The sequence below is a fragment of the Botrytis deweyae genome (assembly GCF_014898535.1).
Source record: "Botrytis deweyae strain B1 chromosome Unknown BDEW_010, whole genome shotgun sequence".
NCBI lineage: Eukaryota > Fungi > Ascomycota > Leotiomycetes > Helotiales > Sclerotiniaceae > Botrytis > Botrytis deweyae.
In genome coordinates, this window is record NW_024066217.1 from 56,060 (window position 1) to 81,714 (window position 25,655).

Consider the following 25,655-nt stretch of genomic DNA (forward strand, 5'->3'; position numbering starts at 1 on the left):
AATGGTTCGAAGCAGATGGCGATTCAAAAGAGATTCTAGTATCTTTTGTGGTCATTCTTGAGAATTAAGTTGGGCTATGACAGCACGTCAGATCTAGAGCAAGACAATCATCAAAGATGATAAAAAATTGTAATCTTAATTACTGATACGGCACGAAACTGCGGTGACAATCCAATTCCTAGTTTGAATCAAGAGTCCATAGTCTAGTGATACATTTTTTCTCGGGATTCTCACTTGGTTGGGATAAGATACCATATCTATAGGTTGTTCTCGATTTGGTATACCTGACTTATTGAATATTTATTCAAAATGGGAATTGAAACATCATGCAAACAGCGGGAAACCTCAAAAGCTCACTCCGTAATGACCAAAGATGTGTCAATATTCCCGTGATTTAAGCAGCTGTTTCTCCCCGGTTTTCTTTCTCCGACTTGGGACTGTGAAGATTGTGAAGCAACTTCAATGTTCTTGGAGCTTTACTAAATTTCGCCTTCGACCGATCATGACTACCAACCATAATTCTACCCGTGCTTTACATATCGTACGTTTGTCACAGCATAGAACATCTAAAGAACTATTAGTTCCATGACTTGAGATATCGGGGAGTAATATGGGACTTACAAAGAACTCGTTCTGATCTGCGGTTTCTTTCGTTCAGTTGATAACCTAATTTCTAGAGTTTCTTTGTGAACCGTTTTGCACTAAGACACAACTGACAGATGATCAAGGCGCAGTATGGGCATTTATATTGTGTCGTGCCTCTCTTCTGGCCACAAGTCAAACACTTGAACTTCTTCTTCATTTGTTCCTTTGGCCAAAAAGAACAATGCTCGCAGCATACTTGCTTCTCAGCATCCGTGACACAATCGTTGGCAGAAAATATGAGTTCCATCTTCAACTTATATTCCATCTCAATCTTCTCTTTCAGACTAGCTGCAGCGTCTTCCGTTGTTTTCCTTGCCTCGGCTTTGGCGTCACGTTTGGCCTTTTCGGCAGCGTTTCGCCTCGCTCTTTCGAGTCGGGCAGCAGCTTGGTTAGCTTCCCAGGCAGCCTCTGCTTCTCTCCTCAATTTATCTTCGCGTTCTCTACGCTCCATTTCAGCCTCGAACTCAGCATATCGGTCATAGCTGGGTCTTCGTGATGCGCGAGTAAAGAACATGCGGAAAAACTGGTCGAACATCATCTCCTCCATCTCATCATACTCATACTCATAGTCTTCTGGTTGGTGGTACTGCTCTCCGAATCCACTAGATAGGTTGGAAAGAACTGGTTGGTCATACTCTCTGCGTTGACGCTCATCAGAGAGTATTTCGTAAGCAGCTTGTACCTATGCGCACATCGAGTTAGCTACGTCAATTTATGTAGTGAAGTATGAGCGGTAGCGTAGTGATGTTTGATGCATTGAACGGCCTGATAATATCCCTAACTCACCTTTTGAAATTTGGCAGTGGCATTGGTATTGTCAAGATTCTTATCTGGATGGTGAACTCTTGCTAGTCGACGGTACGACGCTGTGATATCTTGTGCGGATGCATCCTTGGGGACCTCAAGAGCCTCGTAAAGATCAAAATCCGGGACCAAAGGCATCGTTACAAAGGATTTAAATGTCTCTTCCTTGTAGGTCGAAGCTGTGGTAAGGTAGCGATGTATTTGGTAGATAAAAATTGTAGTAAAGTTGGTTTCCAAGTGAGAATATAGAAATCATGCGAAATAAGGAAAAAAAATTTACTATAAGTACAACAAGCGAGCAAAAGTGACAGGTCAAAGATTCGATCTCTAGCAAACCAAAATTTGAATAATAGACTTTGTCGTTTGTCCCGTATATGGATGAATGCATACCATGCGTGAATAAAACAATTTCCTGATCGGCAACTTTCAAATTTTCTTTTTCATTTCGACATTAGGGCCATATGGATTAGAAAATAGTGAATACTTGATGTGAATGTACAGCTTATTAGCTAGCCAATCTCCCTTCTGCTATCATCTGCTTCTCTGGTTTAAAGTCAATTAAGTAAGAGAATGGGGAGGTCTCTGTCCAACTAACGAGGGAGGCAGAGAGGACAACATCATTGCTGTAATTATAATAAGACAAGCATTCGAAATGTTCTCTTCGGTTCAAAATGATGCATATTCAAAAATACAATCATGAATGCATCTTCCACCCAATACTTTTTCGGACAGAGAACACACCCCAATGTTATTTACTTTTTTCGAATCAAATTTGTCGAGCAAACATGCGATAATTAATATTGAAAGAACAAAAACCATCACCCCTCACTCCGATTCAAGGTATCATCAAGTTTCACAACAATAAACTACTACCAGATTTTGACTAGTTCATTCGAGTTTATCTTGATTGGATTGAAAGTATGATCCTAGAAATATGGCCATCGACTCTCAACTAACATATGAATCGCTTCAAACCCCTAATTCCCAACGCCCCGTGCTCCAATCTGCCGTAAATATAACAATGTAAAGCGGTTAACAATCTTTTATATGACTTTAAACCCGGTTGTTTATATGCACAAGAGTATTACACAGTTCTCCCTCCCTTCACTTCGCATTATAGACCAGATTTACCCACCATATATCGCGAAGTCCCGTTCCTGAACGCCCTGCCCATGCATCATGTAATAACTTGGATATGCAAGTAAATCTTGTTTGGTACTCCCATTCGCCAATCACTCTCAGTGCAAGAATTACCAGAAACTACACCAACCAATATAATGTTGACAAAGATTCTCCAACTTCGTTGCCTCAATCAACAACTTGTCAACTTGCTGAATATATGGCAATTCCTCGTCTGGTTTGAAGTCATGTCCCGTCAACTTCTCCTTGACGCGCACCAGTACTTGCACTGCCCTCGTATTCTGGTTTTCATGTGCCTCCATATCCTGAGGGCCTTGAGTGGTGGAATTCGTTCTTGCACGAGGACGCGAAGCTGGTGGGCCACCTGGAGCTGCTATAGGATCTCCTGCGTCCGCAGTTAACGCTGCAGGTTGAACAAAGTCATCCATTGTTGAAGGTCTACGATTCTGAGCAGCAATAATAGATTCCCGGCGCTCGGATCGGAAGTTGGGTCCTACAGGTGAAGCTTCACCGTTCAAACGCCAATTAAGGAGGGGATCATGGATGAACTAGTTTGTCAGCAATGTGTCTCTAGAAGAAATGAATCAAACTTACAGCCTCAAGAACTGCCATCAAAGACTCCTTGTTCTCTCTCAATACTCTCATCACGTTTTCGCAGGTAATTCTAAAACTTCCCTCAATATTGCTAACTTCCATAGCATATGTCAACATCCTAGTCAATCTGAACGGAACTCGTTCGGGGTATTTTTCACGAGTCATAGCAACTTCAAAACAGTCTCCAAAATCGATGTGAACGATGTTACCTGTTATTCGATCGAGCATCAAATTCGAAGGGTGACGATCACCAAGACCAAGAATGTATCCGACCATAGACATCACTCCTAATGATCTAGTATAGTTTGTACGCCTCTCGAGCCAGGACTCAGAACTCTTGCTCTTTAGCCAAAGAACACGATAAAGATCTTGACCAGTTGTGTTATCGAGAGCATAACCAAAGACCTCAACCTTTTGCATGAGGGTGAGATTGTCGTAATCGGGGGCCATTTGTAACATGATACGGTGTTCAATATTGAGCAAGATCTTCCTACTTTCTCTGTACTCCCGAATGAGGACGTGTAGAGTATCACTGTTGGGCACCCAACCAAGAAGACCGGAATTCTGGGACAGTGGAATGGCAGGATACCTCTGTATGTTAAGATGACGTTTATATGACTCCGAATCGCTGGTGAGTAAGGTATTGCAGAGACCAAACAATTGCATAACACGTTCGTCCTGTCGAATATCTTCGTGCCCCTTAAGACAGAATACATAAGCGACACCGTCACTTCCCTTAAGACTAAGCTTCCTTGGGCGTTGCTTGGAAGAAATAACACTGAAGTTGCTATCGAAATTGACAATCGATATGATACGCTTCCCACTTTGATACGTTCCAGGGACAGCCAACTCCAGATCATGAGCATTGAGAAGCTTGGGGGACACGTAAGCTAACTCAAGATTGTTAAGTTGCGGTAACTGGCGTGCGATTCTTCTGAAGACTTGATAGTACAGATCCCAAGCTTGGTTGATATCTCCAAGATCCTTCGTTCTTTGGTAGGTAATGCACCATTCTCGAGCCTCTTGAAGATCACGACCGAATGTTTGAGCGAAGGAGATTTCTCGCAAGGTCTCCGGTCCGTTATCGAGCATATCGTGCAAAGGCGCGAGTGTGTTGAACATGCCCTCGATGTTGTGGTCGCCGAAGTACAGTCTGGATGCCTCTTCGAGACCTTCATGCCATTGCTCATGCCATAATACTGCCACACGAATCAACTCTTTACTAACAAGATCTGCTTGGTCTACCAATTTCGGACTGTGTTGCCGCATACTGTCCATGATTTGCATGGCTGATCGTGAACGACGTGTATTAGGGGCGGATTTCATAGCGACTGTCAATGGATAGACTAGCGCTTGCGGGTGAGCTCTGCCAACATCTGCAAGTAGATTGTGAATGGAAGCGCGAACACGAGCATTTGGTTGGTTGATGCGTGCGATAAGTTGAGGGATGACTTCTAACCAAGTATCAACGCTAACAGAAGAAAATCCTTCGGTAACGGCTTGATTGACTTCTACGTGGCCACCATGAGCGAACCAAAGAGTAAGAAGACGCAATGTATCTTGCAAAGAGCTTCCTTGCGACAGAGCAATGGACTTGAAGAAACCACGGACAGCAGGAACGACGTGATTAACGACGACATTACCACCATTTACATCATGTAACTCATGCCCGGGGTCTGCCTGAACAGCCTGAACAATTTCAAAATTTGCCAAAGCCCAGGCATGCCATGCCTTGTACCATTGTGGATTAAAGTGAGTGGCTGCTTTATACGAGGCAAGGATATCGTTAAGATTGTCGGTTTGCCAGTTACCTTTCTTCTGGGCAACCTGCCACTCTCCTTGTTTAAGACAACACCTAGCAAGGAGTGTGGTATGATCAGCCAAGCCCTTTGGCGTTAGCAGACTGTGGGCATTTGCTCCGAGACCATTAGTGTAACCATTTCCGTTCATCATCCCGTTCGTACCATTGTGAAGGTTCATGGCATGCATATCATTTATGATGCCCCCTTGAGTTGCGATCTGTGCTTGTTGTAGTTTCTCTGCCAGACCAGATGTGAATATCTTGAGAGCTTCCAATGCTTGAGATTGCTTGCCGACAGCCCAGTGAAACTTCAATATAGCATACTGAACCGGAGCTTCAATATGTTTATTTGAAACCCTAACTCGTCGATCTCCGTTTGCATTCTCCACAATCTGAGGTAATACCACATCCAGGCTCTCATCGCCGCCCATTAAAGTTTTGAGGTGCTTCTCGGCCAGGCCCATTCTTCCCGACTTCCTACATAAGTTCGCAAATTTGATTGACATTTGCATGTTCTCCATTGGAGTTATGACCAAAGCTCTCAACTTCAACATTCTCTGCCAAACCTCAACATTTCGTTGACATCCGAGCAAACGAGTCTCCCAGGTTTGACGCATAACTTCCTGCTTGGCTGGGTTATTGTTGCTCTGCTTATATATACTGAGTTCTTCCAACTCTGCAAGCATCTGTACCCGAACAACAACCGTGTAGGCTCTATTATAAGACTCACTAACCAAAGCACTCAATTCGGTGTCTAATCCTTCTCTGGCCTTTTGGACGAAAAGGGCAGCCTCGCGAAATTGATTGCGATGCAAGGCAAGAATTGCTCCAAAAAATGATCGATCTGGTGTATGACTCTTCATGACACTCAAGTAATCATCCATAAGATCCCACTTTCTGAGACCCCAAGCAGCTGCTGTGGCCAAAGGAGCAATGGCTCTCTTGATCTCGAGTGACGAGGTATGCCATTTATCTTCAGCCAAGGCCGAGAGTGATTCCCACTCTCCCAAGGCATGTAGACATCTCATTTTACCCATTATAACATCGAAAGTCTCTGCTTGGTCTGGGAAATCCTCCTCGCGCCTCTTGTAAAACTCGAGAGCCTCTTCCCATCTCTCGAGCTTCTCGAACCAAGTCTCTCGTAATGTGATACCATCCTTGTAGAGTTGCGCTTTTCGTAAAATACCGATTGCGGCATCATACTGCTGTAGCTGATTGTTAATTTGGATCAATGCTTCAACAGCTCCACTTGTTTGATCTTGACAAAACTCCAGTTCTTTGTAGTGAAGAGCCTTGGCCCAAGCATGGCACCTACCAGCCTCTCGTCCCAGAACTCTTATATCAATTGGTAAGGCTTTATCGTCGTGCTCCATGAACTCTGCAAGATTCAGCAAGATGCCCAAAAGATCAGGAGTGACGTGAGGAGATTTGATCGCCATTTCAATATTCTGTATCAGATCATCCTGATAACCTTCGAATAGCTCTCCCCAACATGAGACGAAAGCGGAATTAAACAGTTCTCTTGCAAGGGGTGGATATACCGATGCCAATTGAGCACATGACCTAAGTGCGTGATTTGGTGACTCCAATAATACGGATGCACTAAATTTGCGCATCCATTCCTGCCAATCCTCCTTGGTGGATTTCCCTGTTGCATCCCAAGCAGCCTTCAAGTGGACAGGATTGCTGTCCAGTTTTTTATTCGAAACATCCGAGAAGTCGACTTCATCGGATTGATTCAGATAACGTTCTTCAGCACTCAGATCTTGCGGTAAAGGTTCTCCCTTTTGAAGTTTACTAACCAACAGTTCGTAATTTTGATGCTGAATTTGGTGATTATTGAGAACTTTGTTGATTGTGCCGGCAAAGTGTAGATAATCCCTTCCGAGCTGGAAGATTAGAGCACAAAGGGTATCAAGTGATGCCAATCTTAATGAGCTATCACTACCAGCTAAAACTCTCGAGAGGGGATGTATGATTTTCGAGGCGTAATCGTTCAGGTTGACATGTCTTGAGATCTTACCGATAGTTTCAATCGCGGCTTTTCGGATAAATGAAGGCTGCTGAGGTTTCTCAAATACGTTAACGATAACAGGCACGATCAAATGCATGTATTCCTCGGCGCTAGGACCAAACACGAGAAAAGCATGTAGCACACGCTCTGAAGGAAGTCGTCTTGTTGTAGTATCCTTTTCGAGCACGCCCAGCATAAGTGGCAGTAGGCTAGCCAAATAAACCTTGAATTCGCCTTCTAGTGATCTCGAGATAGCCTCAACAAGGTGAAGTATGTTAGCTTGCAATGGCGGAGACTCATTCCAGTATTCTTGAAGTACCACAACAATCTCTGGTAAGTAATTACGGATGTGCTGTCGGACGATGGTTACCAACAAACTTAATTGACTGAAGTATGACTCAAGACGGGTTTGTGGAGAGGTTCGAATAACAGACAAAAATGCAGGAATAATCTTGTCAAGAAAAGAAACGCACTCTAGTCCCAAGGTCCTGAAAATTGACATGATGGCTTCGATAACCATAGCATGGTGTTGGTTAAGGGATGGGTCCTTCAAGATGTTGAGAAGAGCATTTATCACAACAGTTGGGAAGTATTCTTTGTTGGAAGGTGTCAGTCCCGTCATCATAAGAGATATATCAGTCATCTGGTTTGACTCTAGACGTAATTGCATCTCTGGAGATCGCTCTTCAACTTGTTGATGTCGATATGGATCCAAAGCACCAAGAATACCCATTAGTTTGATAGTCTCTTGTCGCAATGGTCCTCGTTGTGGTTCTCCTCGAATGATGTTTTGCAAGATTTCCAAAAGTCGAGGGTATTCCAGATATGGCTTAATGACATATCCTGAGTTGCTTGCCAATTGACCTAAAGTTCGTAAAGAAGCTTCACGCTTGGCAGAAGAGCTTTGATCCTGCAAAGCTTCGATGATTATAGGCATGAGTTGCTTGATGAATGGAATCATGCCCTCTCCTCCAACACAGGCAAGTTCACCGATAGCCTTCATAATTGTGGCGGCCACAGCTGGACTAGGATCGCGAGCTTTAGGCAATAAAACATCCATCATAGGAGTAACATATGGTTTAATCAATTTCTGTGAGTTTTGAACGAGCAAGCTAAGCAGTTTAGCGCTTTCTTCTTTGTTTCTCGCTACGTCGGAGAACTCGAGTTCTGTGAGCATTTGAATGAGGACCTTTCTCAAAGAAGGAATGACATATGCAGGATTTACATGCGTCAAGCGGCCAATAATTGTGATTGCGACTTCACGGATTTGGAATACTTCGTCATTCAAAGCAAAGAAAAGAGTTCGAATGTTCTCTGCTTTGGCAAGATGTCGATCGAATCGTTCGTCAAGAGCAGCTAGAACCACTCTTCGAATGCTAGGATCCGGATCTCCAACACCGACGGTAAGTAATTTCTCAATAACTTCGCTAACAACTTGAATAGCATGGTGGCTCGTTTGATTAACAATAGGATCTCGGACATAAAGTTGACAGCACGTCAAAGCAGCTGCCTCTCTAATCTCTGGATTCTCGTCTTCCACATATTTGATAGCAACATCACGCACAAATTCGTTTAGAACATGTCCAGAAAAGTCAAAACTGCCAAGAGTATTAAGGGCTAGCTTGATTTCGCTTTGGCGGTGCTCATATGCTTGTGGGTCTTTTGAGTCTTTTGGCACGACTGGCGCAGCGGCAATGTTGTTTGGTGTAGGGGCTCCAAGGGGTTTGAATGGCTCGCCACAGAGAACCTTGCTCAACATGTCCAGCAGTCTTTCTTGGATGATAGGCTTTACTGGTGGTATATAGAAAGCCATGTCCACCAAAGCTTGAGTCAACTTGGGACTTAGCTCACATGCGAATATGGGGTCTAAAAGTGCCTCCATATACTTGCTGAGGGTTTGCCCAACTGCGACTGCTAATCTGCTGATGCAATCAAAGACTGGGTCCACTGTGCCGAGTCGCCTTCTGAAAGGAATGGTTAGCATGCATGTTTACATGAGATTCCGGCATAACTTACGACTTCAGCGACAAGCCTTCTCTGACATATATCAAAACTCCATCTAGGTAAGAGGCAATAGCACTTTTGACAGCATTGGCGATATTTCCAATAGCCAGAAATGCGTCATTTCTATCTTTGTCCTTCTTGAGCATACCGGATAAGAACACCATAAACCTGTGAAGGTAGGATTGAGCAAACTCGGTAGGGGAATAGTTCGCCAATTCGGGTATCAGCATAACAACGGTTTTACGAATCTGTGCGTCTCGGTGATCTTTGTGTCGGAAAACAATTTCGCACACTTCCGGATAATGCTCATGCATAAACATACCACCTTGCTGAAGAAGCTCCTTAATTACAAGAAGGGATCCATGGATATATTCCACAGTCCCTTGTCTCACACCCTGAACAGCTTCATCATATATTTTTGCCTGCCATGTCTGTCGTAGAGTTGGATCTCTCTCCCTAATTATCTGGAAGCATGCACTTATAGCTTCTGCTGCAGTCTGTCGGATGAGAAGTCGCTGATCTCTCAAACCTACCCATATTTGATCGAATATTAGTCCAACAAAAGTGTAAACCAGTGTTGGAGAGTTTCTGCCCAATTCTCGCAAAACCAGAACCGCGCTATATCTTTTTTCTTCGATTCGATCGGACTGCAAGTATTCCAGGGCGGTTTTGATCTCACTCTCCACCAGGTCCGACACCAACGAACCTCCAGGCCGGCACATCTTCCCCAATGCCATTGCCGCCGGTTGCATAGGAGCAAGATCCTTCCCTCTCAATATATTTCGAAGGGATTGTCCAAATCGAGTGACTCGTTGTCCGACTTCTATACCGTCGAAATCGACCAGCGCATCGATAGCATATATACCACCGGTTCGCTCAACATCTCCATGGTGACCGATGAGGCTGGTGATTTTTCCACTGACAATATTGGAAAACTCCGTGTATCGTTCCTGGGGAAAGTCTACCAGAACATTGATTAGTTTCCCGTCCCAAAGACTAGTATGAAATGAGAGCCTCACCTCTGGAAGCCACCTCCAGCAACTCTCTCAACTCCAAGGCTGCTCTCTTTCGTTGTTCATCACTCCTACATCCGAATTATTAGCTACCAACACCGCATAGCAATATACTCAGTTGCGTCAAGCTAACCGTGATCGTAAATCTGCCACAATGCGATTCAAGGCATCAAATGCTTGATTAGATTGTTGTGACATTTTGGCCTCTTTTCAGAGCTTCTCTCTCAATGGGTGAGTTTGCAGTTCAACCAGCAACAGTGTTATGCGCATTCCATCCTCGTCCTCGTCCTCGTCCTTGTGCGGCTATCCAGCTGAGTAATTGTTTTCGTAGTGGTAGTTGTGTTTGAATAGACCAGCAATTCGATTATGGGCAGGCAAAGAGTTTGAAATGCTCACTGTCTTATAAGATACCTGGGTAGTTGTTAATGACGGAGAGCTCGATGGTTTGATGCCGAACAGACGAGTTCGAGGTGAAAAGTACGCTAAATCACACATTCACTAATACGGTGCGTGGCGATAACGATCTTATCAGTAAAACGGTAAGACCGCCTCAAGCACTTCAAAGACCGCCTCAGTCAAAATGTCAAACCATCCATCTTTCCTACGTCGAAAAAAGAAAAAAGACTTATTATTTCGTCTCACTCATCAAAAAGTCGCTCCATGAAAACCATTCGTTCCATATCTTCAAGGGTTTGAATTTTATACCAATACAGAGCACTTCTATTTCCTCGTCATGGGTAACGATGGTGGAAGTATTCCTACTCGTCGCGAACTTGTAAAAGAAGCCGCCCGCAATCCAAATACTTCAGAATTAAAAGCTACCCTTCACGAATCACAGACACACGCCTGGACATATTGTCCTCTCTCCAATAAACCTCTCACTACGCCTATCGTATCCGATTGCGCCGGAACGCTCTACAACAAAGATGCCATTCTCGAACAATTACTTCCTAAAGACGATGATGTCCCCGCTTCTGTCATAAGGGAAAAGGAAGAGATTCTGCAGGGACGAGTTAAGGGACTTCGCGATATTGTAGAAGTCAAGTTCTCCACGGTCAAGGAAGATAAGGAAGAAAAAAGGATATGTCCTATAACCAGTAAGGAGTTGGGAGCTGGTACCAGAGCTGTCTATTTAGTGCCTTGTGGACATGCGTTCTCAGAAGTTGCGATCAAAGAATTAAAAAGTGATACATGTGTGGAGTGTAATGAGGGATATACTGCGGAGAATGTCATATCTATACTTCCCATATCGAAAGAAGATAGCTCAAGATTGGCATTGCGAGCGAGTAAGCTGAAGGAAGGAGGATTAACTCATTCGCTGAAAAAAGCTCCAGGGGGAAAGAAGAAAAGAAAGCACGCGACAGAAACAGAGTCTGCGGTCCCCTCGGAAACTGGGAAAGAAGACTCTCTTCACAAAAGCCAATCTCGAGCGAAAGAAAATGGAGTGGCCGACAAGACCCAGGCTCGAATGCAAGAGAAAGGAAATGGTCCAGCGACAACAAAGTCAAATAATGGACCATCCACGGTACCTTCAGGTATCAAAAATGCATCAGCGGCAAATCTAACAGCCAAAGTTTTGGAAGAGCAAGAGGAACGAAACAAAAGACGAAAGTTGGGGATGAATGACAATCTCAAGAGTTTGTTCTCGAATACCGGATACAATGCACAGAATCAAAAGGGTGGGGATTTCATGACAAGAGGGTTCTCGATGAACAAGAAATCTTAAGAGAACATGGTACAGGAAAGGCGTGGCGTTAGGTGTTGTTGGTTAGGGGCTTGGTTTCTGTGGGATATCGTCCCCGATTTGTAAGATACATCATATGCCAATCGACAATTGCATGATATCATTGTTTTCCAGAGCAGAATCGTACTAGGTGGTTACGGAAGCTTTTGCGGGTGTGGATGAATCAATAGTCACAACCCTCTTCCTCTTCCCCGTATCTATAAGAACCATGAGAGCCTCTCTGTTAGTACAGAATTGCTCTCCATATACTAATATACTTTCTATGTTTCGTGTCCTCTCAACGCACCAGGTTCTGACTTCACTCTCAATTCTACATTCTTTGATATAATCGACTAGAAGTATGTTTTGCATTCAATCAAGCATTCTGGTTCATAGAACTCGACCAACCTGGACCTATCCCGAAATCCCTCTAATTTTTATATATACACTTTCTGCTCACCATATATCCCAGGTGACATTCATCTTCGACCCCAAGCTTTCATTCCATATAGATGCCATTTCTCCAATCTCTTTGTTGCCCATTCCACTATTGCATACTGAAGCTGAGCTTGGCGGAACGATTGCAAGGGAAAATCCGCTCTGGTTAATCATCTTGCTTAGTTTATATGCTTAAGTGGTTTTGAATCCCTACCTTGAATCTACCGGGGCAATACATTATGGAGAGCGATGTTCAAGTATTGCGTGCGGCTGACGCTTTTACTTTTGTTAGCAGACCAGCATCTGCACTATGTTAAATAGCCGAACGCTCACGACAATGACGAATGAGGCCTGTGAAAGGACATTTTTTCAGTAAGTATTTCCCATCATCGTCTCTAAGTAACTCTGATCCAAATCCCATTTCATCTTAAATCGATTAAACTTTTACCTCTCCATTGAGTTTACCCACCATTCTCCCACCTCTTGTACCTGGTTCCAACTCCCCTTTTATAATCCAAATTGCCCTCCAAGCACTCCACTCACTCAGAATTCTCTCCTCCTATTCTCCTTCTTCCAACCTGTCCATTGAAGCATTTTCCCGATCTCAACAGATATGCTAAACTCAGCCTCGTAACGCCCGCCCCTTTTCCCGGCGCAGTAACAACACGATGGAGTGAGCTCCGTAACATTCCACCTGTCCATTCGACCATCATATTTCCGGTATTTATCAGTGCGCAGCCTGGGACCGGACGGATGTATTGCCAATTCTCGTTACAGTTTTCTGCTGAGGAGGGAAGAATTTGTAGACCCCCTGCGATGTTGAAGAGCATCATTATGGTTCCAATATCTGTATGGCCACCCAATGTGATCTGATGATCTTTTGTAGATGATTGAGCACGATTAATTAGCATACGTAGAGAAATATCCGATTCCTTGTCTAAAGTATTCAGGGACATTAGGATACCAGATGCGAGACCCAGATGTTCTTCAAGGTGGGTTAAAATGACTTTCAGAACTCCATGGACGTGATAGAATAATAATTTACATTGTTCACGGTGAGTTTTGAATGGCAAGGGGTTTGCACATGGTGAACTTGTTCCAGTATGTTGTCTTGCCCGAGGGGATGCATTGCTATGTTATCGGGTTTTCCGTCGTCGGTCTTTAATATACCAGGAGGTTCATATCTAAAGGTATTGTAGGTTAATCGTTCATTTTTTTCCCAAACTTAAAATGTTGAATCAGCAGTGGGTGCCCAAACGAACGGATCTCCGCAGAAACTGAAATTAGCAGTATCTCTTGAAAAATTGATTCAAGTGCTGCGAAATTTGGCTTTATAGTATAAGATGAATCAACCAAACCTTACGAGGTTTCAGTCTTCCTCAAGAGTCAAGAAGAGATTAAATTTATCACAAAACATGGAAAGTTGTGAAATATCCCGGGATTCTCACCACCCACAAGTGAACACTTCAATAACGAGTAAGATGAGATAAAAACTTACCCCAAGATACTTTTTGCGGGTTGATATGCGCATTTCTTCAATACTTCATGATCAAGAGTAAGTGTTGATTTAGTAATGACAAACACCTTCTCTGCATCGAATAGCAAACTTTCACCTTGATCGCCATTTCTCAGTTCCAAGAGGAAGAAACCAAATTCTTTGCATACCTGAAGACCTTTTCGGACCCTTCATTCACATTTTTTTGAGTTGGCTGAATGAAATACTTGGAATGCTGGCAACGTTGAGATCGGCTGGAAACTCGGGATACTGGTTGAAGTACTCAGAAGTACCCATGATAACGTGTCTTTGAAGAACAATAATATCGTGTAAGAGTTTGTTCTCAGGTCAAGAATATTTGACAGATTCATGAATGAGTATTGGAGCGTGAAGTACTCCATTAACATTTACGCTTATACTCATCGCAAATCTACATCAGTGTTGCGAAATATAGAATGATGCCCATTTGTCAACTGGCCATATCGATCGTTTCATTCCAGAAAGGGAAGAACTTGATGAGTAAAAGAATGAACCAGGCATCAAATCCGCCGGCTTGCGTCGGCGACCAGTGCGACACTTGTCGTCTTACACTATGGAGTTTCTATCGAAAGAGAAAACTGCACGACGGCTGTTGGTATTGGTTTCTCCATGACCTCTAGTCGATTTAAGCTTTCCTGCAGTCTTTCCATGAGGCCTAAGTAGAGGTTTGGACAAAATAAGATGGGCCCACCTAGCATCTTTCATCTTCCATCGATTTAATAAGATATCATCGGATGAGTGGGGCTAGACATAAACAATGATATGTTTGCTCTGTATTTTACGAAGCAAGCAAGCAATCCAACACATATGGATCGAATATGTCCACGCAATATTGTCTTATGTAATGAGACCAAATAGGAACTCCAGCATGGGAGCAAAGCGAGTATGAACTAGAGAGCACATATTGATGAGACTCTATCACTCCAGGAAATGAGCAGAAATGGTAGACTTGAAATCTCACCCACTTCAAAGCATCAAACAGGATGCTGTTAAGAATTAGAGTTAGATAGATTAAGTCTGCAATCACTTTAAAAGCTTGTTAGAGCCGTAAAGAAACTAAGCTACCAAGGTGTGTCACCAGACCCCTCCTCTGTGATCATGAATCATGAATTGTATGCAAATTGCACGATTCATTGAACAAGCGAAGCAGCAAGAAAGTGTGTGGTACAATAGAATGTAGCGATGCTGTCGTCTATGTCACAGCATGGTGCATAGCGGAGTACATATCGTGATTCAATGAGATGCACTCATTCAATAAAAATCATCCGGCTGTATACCTTGTCATCTTGCGGATCTCACACGAATGAATTTGGGAAAATGAGAGCGAGTGATAAGACTCAACAATCATTACACTTTCAAGTTTTGTTGCTTGTCTTACTTTTCTCCTTTACTGACACCAGCGAACCTCAAAGTCAGATGGCATGAGTGTAGATTTCGAACTCAGACCGACGGAAAAACTTATCTTATACTGCTATACTAGTTGCCTCAGAGGCCGAAGATCGTTTGGTTACCTGTCGTCAACAAAAGAGCCTTTGGAGTATCAATTTACAAATAGATTGTAATCTCAGATTTACGTTTGAGTGGTTGCAAATATTGCAATATACCTGAACATGTCCTAGCATACACGCACACGATATGGAACTCTTTTGGTCAACAACAGCAGATTGTATTCAGATGCAGCAAATTGCATACCACCGAAGTTGATAACTTGAGATATAATTACAGCTTACAACCTGTCTTGGAGTACTACTATTATACACTAGTTTTAAAATGATTTTCTTTGATCTCTATCCAAACGAAGAGCAATCTTTCGAATATTCTTTCTACACCAACCATGTTAGTGCACCTCACCTCATTCGTGCTATCACTCGACTACCAAACTCATATCAAACCCGGGCCCATGAAACGTATGAAAACTGTGCTTTGACTAAGTACACTCACGACGTAGTACCCCGCATGCAAGCGTCCTTAGACTACCTACTGATACATAATCTCTTGTACTGGGGTTTGACAGCATGAAATTGTGCTCACGGGAGTTTGATGTTCGTATGGGCACTCGTACGAGTATGTGGATTTAACCGCGAATCCTGATTGTCGCACTGCACTTCGATATGTATGATTGATATCCCGCTTGAGAAGAAAACGTGAAGTGAAAGCTTCGGAAGGGATGGAGGTACGTAAGCCTTTATGGCCAAGAAGATTAGGTTAACAAAGCAGCCGGATCGTGAAATTTTGGATGTGAGGTATTAAGAAGGTATCGTCCATTCAAAATATAGCATGGACTCAAACCACAAGATGATCATTTCTTTAGCAGGTAGGTTGATTTCCGAAAGGAAAGAAAAAAGAAAAACAACTTATGGTGGGCAACTTTCCCCGGATTCACTAGATCTGCCTACCTGATCCTCTCCACCTCGGCATCTTCCCGCTCTCGCCATTATCATGCAATGCAACCGGCCTGATATCCTCTGCTACTAGGTATTTGGCAGATAACGGCGCATGCCGATACTTGGGTACTTAGCACTTTATTTAAATCCTAGTTATACATGAACCAAGAATATCCACGTTATGTTAAATCTAGACTTAGATATCAAACAAGAATTGAGCACTTCCCGATATTCGAAAATGGTGATTAGAATGGATGGGCCTATATTGTCAACTGAGCATGTGAGGACTTTCCTTATAGAGAAAAGGCTTTGCTGTAAGCTTATCGATGTGCATTGTCCGTACCCTGCATTACTGGCACAAATATATGGTGTGCACTTTGAAGGAGTTCACAGCACTGCAGGTGTTGGAATTTAAAGCGGCAACTTGCAGCATCTGTGCCTTTGCCAATTCGACAGAAATACGTAGTGGTTTGCTAATTGTTTTCATTGACGCGTGTTATTATTGCGTTTCCCTTTCGGAATCAAATCATTTCGGGACAGAACGCAAATCTCCGAGGGTATGGTGGTGGAAGAGAGGGATGAGTTGTGAAAATCGAATGCGATGTATCATTTTACCCTGAGTAGCAATGGGCCTGACTGAGTAGCCTTGCAAGTCTTCTAGAAGGACCAATACACCAAGGGCTCTTACATACTCCGTAGTTGACAAAAAGAACCCAAGGATTCGGAGCGCTCAGCTCCCAAGAGATTTCAAACGTCATGTTATTTCCCTCCCCGCCTTCGCCCCGCTCGGGAAAGAATTCATTTCCGTGATTCTCTTGTCTCGGCCGTTCCATTTCTGCTGGCAGGTAATCAAAGGCCTGGGTGATCGCCATGTATTAAGATGATTGGAACCGGGAATGAAAAAAGTAATTACCATTCCTGGCCAGGCAAATGGAGGTGGTAGATCGTTCAGCCTGATAATTTTCCTGGCGATCTCAATGCTTGATTGGTGAGACGGATCATGTTCAAAGCAGACGTGAAAAAGGATTCATGAGCAGCGATGATGTATATAATACTGTATGCTTTAAGAATTACACCGAACAGGGAGTTTGGATATTGTGTCGAAACTTTACGATATAGTAAACAAGTTGTCTATGTAAGGTTTCTCGGTGTGTACTTAGAACGGTTTGTACGGAACATATACTTTTCGATACCTCGAGGTTGATACTTGTTTGGGTACTTGTTTGGGTAATTCTATCGAAGCTTGGAAGTTGGTCGGAACTCGGGCCTTATGACTGAGTGGACCACCAGACGAATCTTATATCGGCTAGGATCAAGGGGTGAATGAAACCTCGGTCATCCGTCACCCATCACTCACTGAGACTTCAAGCATTTTGCCTCTGATTGATGACTACTGTATACACACAGTATGTGAATCAATGCTGTGAATGAATGGTTCGTGAGCTTTTCGATTGATGTTGAGACAGTAAAGTAAGACATAGGATGTAAAAAGCAAGTACCCCGATGATTTATGATATATGAGACAAGAAATTGATATCCACTTCCCGAGCACTTTTGGTGATAGTAATGAATCAGATGAATTCATGGGGTCATTCTAGAAAGGGAGGGGAAGCGCAGTCGACCTTGGAGGAGGCAGAGCAGACTATGAACGGAAAACTCTGGCGATGAAGGCTGGCTGGATGCGTTCATGAGATGATAATTGAACTTAAAATCCTCGTAAAGTAGTATTGTAATAACGAATTATCTTGGATAGCTCTTGACTTCTTGTTTCATATAAAGATGTTCTTCATCTATAATTTGTACAACTGTACGAGTACTCTGTTCTCCGTACATTCTTGTTTTTACACCGGCGTGATATGAACGTTAGTGTATAGTCGAGTAAATTATCGACCTACTTGCCGAAAGAGGATGATTGGATGAATGTTCGGAACATGCTGAGGGGAGAGAGGACCGAAGAAGGAAAAAAGAGGAAAAATGCAATTGATAAGCTGTTAACCGTCAAGAATGTCTTAACTTGGTCAAGTGTCAGGTACGCTCAGATACTTTCAGGTACAATTGATATTTGATTCGCTCGCGGGTGAAATCCGTCCCGTGCATTGCATATTACGATTACAGACTACGACTACAGACTACGACTAACTGGGTACCTAGTCTCTGGTCTAGTATTATAGTAGTAATACTGTAGGTATTGTGGTGTAGCACGCTTGTCGTGATCCAGCAAGTCAAGCAAGTCAAGCAAGTCAAACCCTAGTTCACAGGTTCAGGTATACTTAACGAACCCTTTTTCGTGAATTTGACACCCCCTTTGTCTTATTCATCGACGCGAGGGTCTACATTTCTGAGTTCACCTCATCTCATCTAATTTGAAATAAGTCAAAATTACATTACAATCAAAACAATTCTCACGTGTATACTCCGTCCGTACTCTGTATTTTATAATGCTTTCTTCTGACGAATTTGAAACCTCAAATAACCCTTACTGTGACACATCTGATGCTCATCCCCCAAAAGTAAATCGTGATGCACGAAAGTATAATTATACATCAAACAGTTGCAAGAAAAGTAAATCTCGGCCTAGTTATCAATGTTCTACAAATCCATTCCAAGGTTGATGAAAATCCCGAACCATCTGATGATCATGTTAACAGCAACGGACACATCGTCTTCTATTATACAGCGACTTCCTTGATTCCAGGCAAATGGAAAGTCAGCCCAAAGAATCAATCTACGGAGTAAATGGTTAGCCGTGCCGCTAGATCATCAAGTCTCAGTTTCAGGAGTATGCAGAACGTAGTTGCATCGAAGCTTATTTTCGAGGGCCGGTCGCGACGTTCACGATATGCTAAGATAATAGATAGAGTTTGGGGGCACAAACCGTGGAAGGGAAGGGGTTTGGTTACAATTGACCTATGAGACGGCTCGATCAGCGGTTGAATATGTATGACAAGGGAGTAAGAGATCTCTTTCATCTCTTCACACGCATTTTGAAAGATTCTAATTGATTCGCTTCATTCTACGCCGCCGCTTCACTTATATACGCTTGCACAAGAGTCATCTTGGTAACTGCTGAAGAAAAACCCTAGAGAGATATCACCACTTCCCATTGGAGGCCATACCCGCATACCACCTCACCAGTCGGTTCATCTTCATTTAGCTGCCACAAAACCCTTTCTGTCTTTGCCTCCCCCTTCATCGTATATCTTACCACCCGCCACCATCACCATTGTTTGTCGAATTCACGGAGTCCGAGGACTACATGTACTCACTTGTTGTTCACTTCCGAGTTAAGATTGATTCTCCTACCATCGTCTACGGACTCGAGACGGAGTACATCTAGGTAATTCAACCCACTTGCTATCTTATTTTTATCTGGGTAAACCATAGACAATGTGTACTATTGAATGCGTTGTCACCAAATGGCAATAATGTAAACAAACAAAATCATTTTAAAGAAATGCGATTTATCAGGGGTATGGCAGCGGTTCGAGAGACCAGATGAACGGTACATAGTCCCTGGTAGATGGATGTAAAGAAAGAAATTTGACTCGGGTAGGGGGGGGGAGAGGAGTGATGTGTGATGTGGCACTGGCGTAAGAAAAGAAAAGAAGAGGAACGGGGGGGCCACATTTTAACCTTAGTACATATTGGGCAAGGTTCTATTTACAAAACCTTCCTTGGCCTGGTACCTACAGATACCTCATGCATAATTCCCTTTTTATCAATTGATCCAAATCCTCTTAATTAATTATTCATCCATCCATCCATCCATCCATCCATATCAATTCAACAAATTGATTGGATTGCATTTTGGCAAACTCTCAAGGAACCTTGGCTATCTGCAATGAGATAGAGAGAGAGACACAGAGAGAGAGTAGATACTAGGTAGAGAGAGAGAGAGAGAGAGAGAGAGAAACTAAACGACGTACTGTCCCTCTTCTCCCCCATCGATCAATTAATCAATCGCTCAATCCTCCATTCTCTCATTCCACTCTTTCACCCACACTCACTCCCATTCTATCCCTTTACTTCTACACCACATTCATTCTTTTTCTTTAGACGTACCGGTATACTCACGCCAACCAAAGGGACAAAAGGGAAGAGGCAAACTTGAGACGGACGGCGGATTCGACAATAATATCACAATATTTCAGACGATACTTCTCCCGCCGCATATTCACTTGCATTCAAGCATTCATTCATTGGCATGCCCCTTTGGCGGAATCACAATCTCAATTTCTTCCATCACAAAATTAGCTGTCCAGGATATCTTACATATCGTGTGGTTATCAATACCCGACTTTGACGTTTAAAACAGCAACTGCCTTACTCTTTCCTTTTTCTTGTTCGGCCCCTTGAGAGAACCATCTCGAATTCCATACTATACAATTCGTGCAGGTCACTTATTCGACTGACTGACGGCATATTGACGAAGACATCTATCAAATCAGACTTTCCGTGCAACTCAATTCATGCACCGCGAAACGAAACGAATTTCATTCCTCAGGGATACCGAAACACCCCAATACATTCATTACAATCTGTGAAGCACAACTGCCGATAGCATTCCTTCACTTGCTCTGTTCAAGCTATCACTATTGGTAATTGTCAAGTTGCAAAACGAAACATCTTTGCTATTGGCAATTGCTCACAATTTTCGTCTGATCATACCCGACCTGTTACACTTCTTCCGTGCGTAGTTCACCGAGAACTCCTTTACCTCAAACAACTATCAAACTTTCAAGGCTAATGCTTGCATGTCAAAACAGCTTATCTTCCATTTCCCCAAGTTTCTTCCTGTCGTTCACGCTTTGGTCTTTCGTCTCGAGTCATTTTTTTGCCTTCCGATATCTCGAGTTGAGCGACATCCATTGAAACGAGAATCGGGAAAGTTTCTTCACTAGATCTCAATCGAGCTTGTATTTTAATACTTTTTTTTTTGCCAGAATCGGGTTTATACTTTGAGAGGATTAGAAAGTTGTAAATCACAGTGCGAAACACCGAGCATCATGTTTCGATCCCGTAAGAAGAAGGATGCCAAGGACGCAGCAGAAGGAGTAGGTCGAGGGTCCAGCGATACCGAGCACACATTGGCTGTCAAACCATCAAAAACTTTTAGACTTGGGAAGAAGAAGGAAGAACCGGAACCAAAGTTGGAATTGGACCTTGAGAATGCTTTGCCATCGTCGGACGACTTTCGAACAAGTCTGTTGATGAATGGATTATCGGCTCGCTTTTCCATGTTACGAGAACAAGACGACCCAACTTCAAAAATCGGTAAAGCCAGTGATGACAGTGTGTTATTTCCCAAGCGAGCTTCGAAATTGATTGACTTCGGATTTCAAGGACACGGTCTTTCTGATATCGCAGAGGTTTCTTCAATACATGGATCCGTTCGACCACCATTTTCCTTTTCTAGGGCCGATTCGGTCGCAGATGGCTATGGTACGGATGATGAATCCCTACACACTGGTAGCATTATGAGTCGACCAAAGCCAGGCGAGGGCAATGTACTCTTCGGTGGTCGTCAAAAGATTTATAAAATTCCATCAGGATCGAAGAGTTCCGCCGATGGGGCTGGCCTTGGGGGTCGCGTATTGTATGAAAGCGACGTTAGTCAATCAGCTTTCCAGAAATTGAGGGAAAAGGAAAGAGAACAACAATGGGAGGAGCGAAACGACGATGAGGATAACGCAGATGTATCCACAACAGAGCACTCGAGAGCAGGCTCACCACCACTTGTCGGATACAATCGTAATAGAGAGACATCATCTACCACTTCTTCTGGGCCGGTGAACACAAGGATTTCTACAGCAGCAACATCTATTACTTCACAGCGTACACCATCTTTGAGTGGATCTCACACACCAGTTTCAGCCGGAGGCTCTGTAACAAATTCTGGAATGGAAAGGTCGGCAACCAAAATGCGCCGACTGTACGAAACTGGGCTGGACCAACATGTGCATGACCAACAGCACTCAACCATGAACAGAATAGACACCTTGACCAGACAACGTGGTATGGGTGCTCAAACACCTCCGCTGACAATGCATTCACCAACGTCAGCTACCTCCTTTAATGCACCTGATAAGTGGGACCGCAAGCCTGTACTTGCCAAAGGTAGCATGCCTAATTTACGTGCTGCAAGCCCACCACCTAATCATAATCTTCCGTCTCCAATCAGTGGCTTTGATTTCGGCCCAACGATTAAGTCCGCCCATCTGGGAGTGGAGCCAAAATCACAATATGGATTTTCGAACCCTCCTTTGAGTCCTCCAGTCAGCGAAAATGATGAGGCTCCACCACCATCACAAGTCAATGACCGCGTTAAGGCTATGATGATTGGCAGTGCGCACCCTAAGTCTGGTCAACAGCATCATGAGAATAGAAATCTGGCTCACATGAAGAACGGAAGAGAGACACCGCCACCAAGAAAGCATTCCCCTCCGGGACCCTTCGTTCCACGACAACAACCTGGTTCACGAGTTCGAACCGACTCTAGTGCAACGCAAGAAAGCCATTCTAATCAAAGACATTTCCCCCCTAAAGACCGCGCTCCCGAGCCACAATCACCAAAACAACAACGAATTATAATTCCAGGGAGCGAAACCGTTTCAGCACCATTCATGGGTTCTCCAATTACTCGCTCCGTAGCATCTCCTACTAGATCTGAATTTCCTACCAAGGGAGGACTGATGAGTCGACCATGGGGACTACCCCAGCCTCGTAGCTTCCCAAATCTGAAGTACCGTAATCACAATGATCCACTGATGACACCACGACCCGATGAATCTCAACATCCAGCCTACCAGCCACCTACCGCAGCACCTAGAGGTCCACAACAACCACTACCTGCGCCCCCAAGTAGCCCCCCAAGAACCCTGGAGATTAAAACTACACCACCTGATGATGGCGAAAGACTGCCTGAATCTCCAGCAGACTCTCCAACGCTTCCTGGCTTGAGCGGAATGGTCCGTTCACATTTGCGATCTGACAGTGACAGCTCATCCATATATGGGATAACTTCATCGGGATTCAATGAACATCCATATTCTGATCCTGTTGAAGAGCCGTCTCGCGACTATAATGAGAGAGGAAATCCATGGGACATTAATGACTGGGATGAAACCCCAGTAAGCCCTTTGGCTAAAGTAAACAGCGCTGTTCCAGCACCTCTTGTGGTAAAATCAACGGATTCGGATGCCGATCCTGGATCTCCACCAAAGGCTGCATGGGAGAGGGAGATGGAAACACGTCACAACAGGAATGGAAGTTCAGCCACCCAACAGGAGCGTCAAGAGTTCAAAAATGAACTTGCTCAACGCCGAAGGCAGGTTCAGGAAAATCTGAAAAGCCTAGTGCTTGAGCCTGAGCGCCAGCCTGAGCGTCAGGTTGCTTCGCCTACTCCAGGATCTGCTGTACTGCTGAAAACTAAGGCTAGCCTTGGTGCGTTGGCAATGAAGCAGAAAGAAGCTGCTGGTCAATCCAAAGCCATGAAGATGTTCGGAATAGGCAGCAGCCCAGTCGTACAAAACAGTCCTCCCCAACCACCAAAGCAAAGAATTGACGACAGCTCATGGAAGGAGGAAGAAGAGGAGATGCTTCGAAATGTCGCTACTTCTTCAACACCTCCTCAGATGAAGGCCTTTCGACAAGCTCGGAGAGACGCTCAACACGATCGTGAGCATCAAATAGCCATGAGACATCAACAGAAAGGCGACGGCAATTTCAATGAGATTAATTGGTCCAATCCAAGACCTAGTGACCCTCGACAAGTGCATCCTTTTGAGTCAAGACTAATGCAGGGAATGAATGATGTGTCTGGTAATCTGGCACTACGTCAAAGAGCTCAAAGTAGAGAGAGAAAGCCCCCACCAGTAACCCATTCCCAACGAAATGCAAACAGGGAGAGCAAGGGTAGTATAGGTACGAATCATTCCGGGTCACGACCTCCATCCCGTACTTCTCGTGATCGTTCAGGTTCTGATGCCTCTGGCCGATCTAGAAGTCGCAATGGTAGATACAAGGATGATTTAGCTAAAGCAATGGCCGAGGGAACGGGCACGTCGAGTCAAGGGGTCGTTGAGGATCTTCAAAATGCTCGCCTCATGCTCAAACCTACCGTGTCCGGTTTATCTCTTGGTTCATCTCCAAGTTTGTCACCTGGTGTTTCCGGTCGCCCATCCCCACTTCCATCCCCAGCGATGACCTCGAGACCCAGGACTAACAGCAAACCACAGCCCTCGAGTTACTTTGATCCACAGAGCATGCACGCTCTCCAGACTGGTGATGCATTAGAAATTGGTCTCTCACCTAGACCATCACCTGTCACCCCTTTCTCAGTAAATTCTACACCTTCTCTAGCTGACCCATCACCAATTGGGTCAAGATCAGCGACTCCAACAACTTCTCAGGCAAATAGCCGTATAGCTGCTCGCAAGAAGTCAGTTACCAAGTCCGAAATCTCGGAACCAACTTTCATATCATCCACTTCTCGTATCTCAACAATCAACCTTCCATCTGGATCGAGCCTTCAAAATAGTACTGCCCCACCTATTCCAGCAGTCAATCCAAGAAGAAGACAGACGAGAGCTATGTTTGATGCGATTATGGGAAAAAAGGACCCTTCAGAATACCTTGAGAAAAATGAGATTCCATTGTCTTCGCAGAGTAACGAAGAAATGAGCACCTTCTCTGATGAAGAGGCAACACCCAGGGATAAACACAAGCAAAGATTAAGAAAAAGTTCTAGCGAGGGAGGCAATCTCAATGTTAAGGCGAGGGAAAAGGCTTATAATGCGCCAAGTCCGGCTATGCCAGATTTTTCCCCCGGACTTGGAGGTGTCAGAGGACCGACACCAGTCCAGGATGGAAGTATGTTCTAATTGCGATATCATGGTAACAAGCCATGTTAATTCCTACTTTTTCGATCTTAATGTTTTACATGAACTGTTTTCTTTGTACATCTGCCTCGCGGCAACAAAATAGGACAGCGGCATATTGGAGTTTTTGAAACGGCAAAGAAGGAATTCGACTATGTGTCTCTTTGTTTCATACCAAAATTTGGAAAACAATGTCAACGGGGAGGCGGGACGATGAAATTGGAGGGAGGAAATATGTAGCATATTGGGATAACTGAATGGCGCAGCAGGACTGGGTTGTTAGGTATGGGATTGATGGATATTTAGTGAGCTGGCCGGGTATGGTGGGTTGGGTGGTCTGTAGGTGAACCGGTATCGAATGAGGATAGAGCTCATGCAGTACGCATTCGAGCCGTCATCAGAATTCATAGGAAAACAATTGAAAAAACATTCACAATTACTTGGGACTCATTATGAAACTGTGATACATACCTGCCCACTATCATGGAGATTAAGATTACTTTTTGTGTAATCATACGGAGGTGAGAACATCAATTATTGAACACAAACCTATAAGTTTCGATGATAACAAACACTCTTTTCGGGATAGTATTGTGCAACTTTGACTTTGACTTGATCAATTGATTGGATCACTAGTCGGACGTGAATATTGGTTCAGGTTTGAGGTTACATGGAAGGTCTG

General features: G+C 43.9%; 5 protein-coding genes across 5 annotated transcripts; 2 read left to right on the forward strand and 3 right to left on the reverse strand.

Moving 5' to 3' along the window:
• Positions 1-394: 394 nt before the first annotated feature.
• Positions 395-1,587, reverse strand: EAE98_005113 (uncharacterized protein; the record flags this gene model as incomplete). Its single annotated transcript, XM_038952734.1, has 5 exons — positions 395-437; positions 515-566; positions 622-666; positions 718-1,327; positions 1,432-1,587. 5 exons carry the CDS (start codon positions 1,585-1,587, stop codon positions 395-397), a joined length of 906 nt encoding a protein of 301 aa, XP_038810576.1.
• Positions 1,588-2,699: 1,112 nt separating this feature from the next.
• EAE98_005114 (uncharacterized protein) lies at positions 2,700-10,213 on the reverse strand (the record flags this gene model as incomplete). The annotated part of the gene is made up of 5 exons (XM_038952735.1): positions 2,700-3,137; positions 3,184-8,962; positions 9,015-9,963; positions 10,022-10,086; positions 10,149-10,213. 5 exons carry the CDS (start codon positions 10,211-10,213, stop codon positions 2,700-2,702), a joined length of 7,296 nt encoding a protein of 2,431 aa, XP_038810577.1.
• Positions 10,214-10,748: 535 nt separating this feature from the next.
• On the forward strand, positions 10,749-11,741 carry EAE98_005115 (uncharacterized protein; the record flags this gene model as incomplete). The annotated part of the gene is made up of 1 exon (XM_038952736.1): positions 10,749-11,741. One exon carries the CDS (start codon positions 10,749-10,751, stop codon positions 11,739-11,741), a length of 993 nt encoding a protein of 330 aa, XP_038810578.1.
• Positions 11,742-12,715: 974 nt separating this feature from the next.
• Positions 12,716-13,968, reverse strand: EAE98_005116 (uncharacterized protein; the record flags this gene model as incomplete). Its single annotated transcript, XM_038952737.1, is given in 4 exon segments — positions 12,716-13,045; positions 13,222-13,360; positions 13,675-13,860; positions 13,871-13,968. 4 exon segments carry the CDS (start codon positions 13,966-13,968, stop codon positions 12,716-12,718), a joined length of 753 nt encoding a protein of 250 aa, XP_038810579.1.
• A 7,132-nt stretch (positions 13,969-21,100) lies between these two features.
• On the forward strand, positions 21,101-24,976 carry EAE98_005117 (uncharacterized protein; the record flags this gene model as incomplete). Its single annotated transcript, XM_038952738.1, has 1 exon — positions 21,101-24,976. The coding sequence occupies one exon, from the start codon at positions 21,101-21,103 to the stop codon at positions 24,974-24,976; it is 3,876 nt and encodes a 1,291-aa protein (XP_038810580.1).
• Between the last annotated feature and the right edge of the window lie 679 nt (positions 24,977-25,655).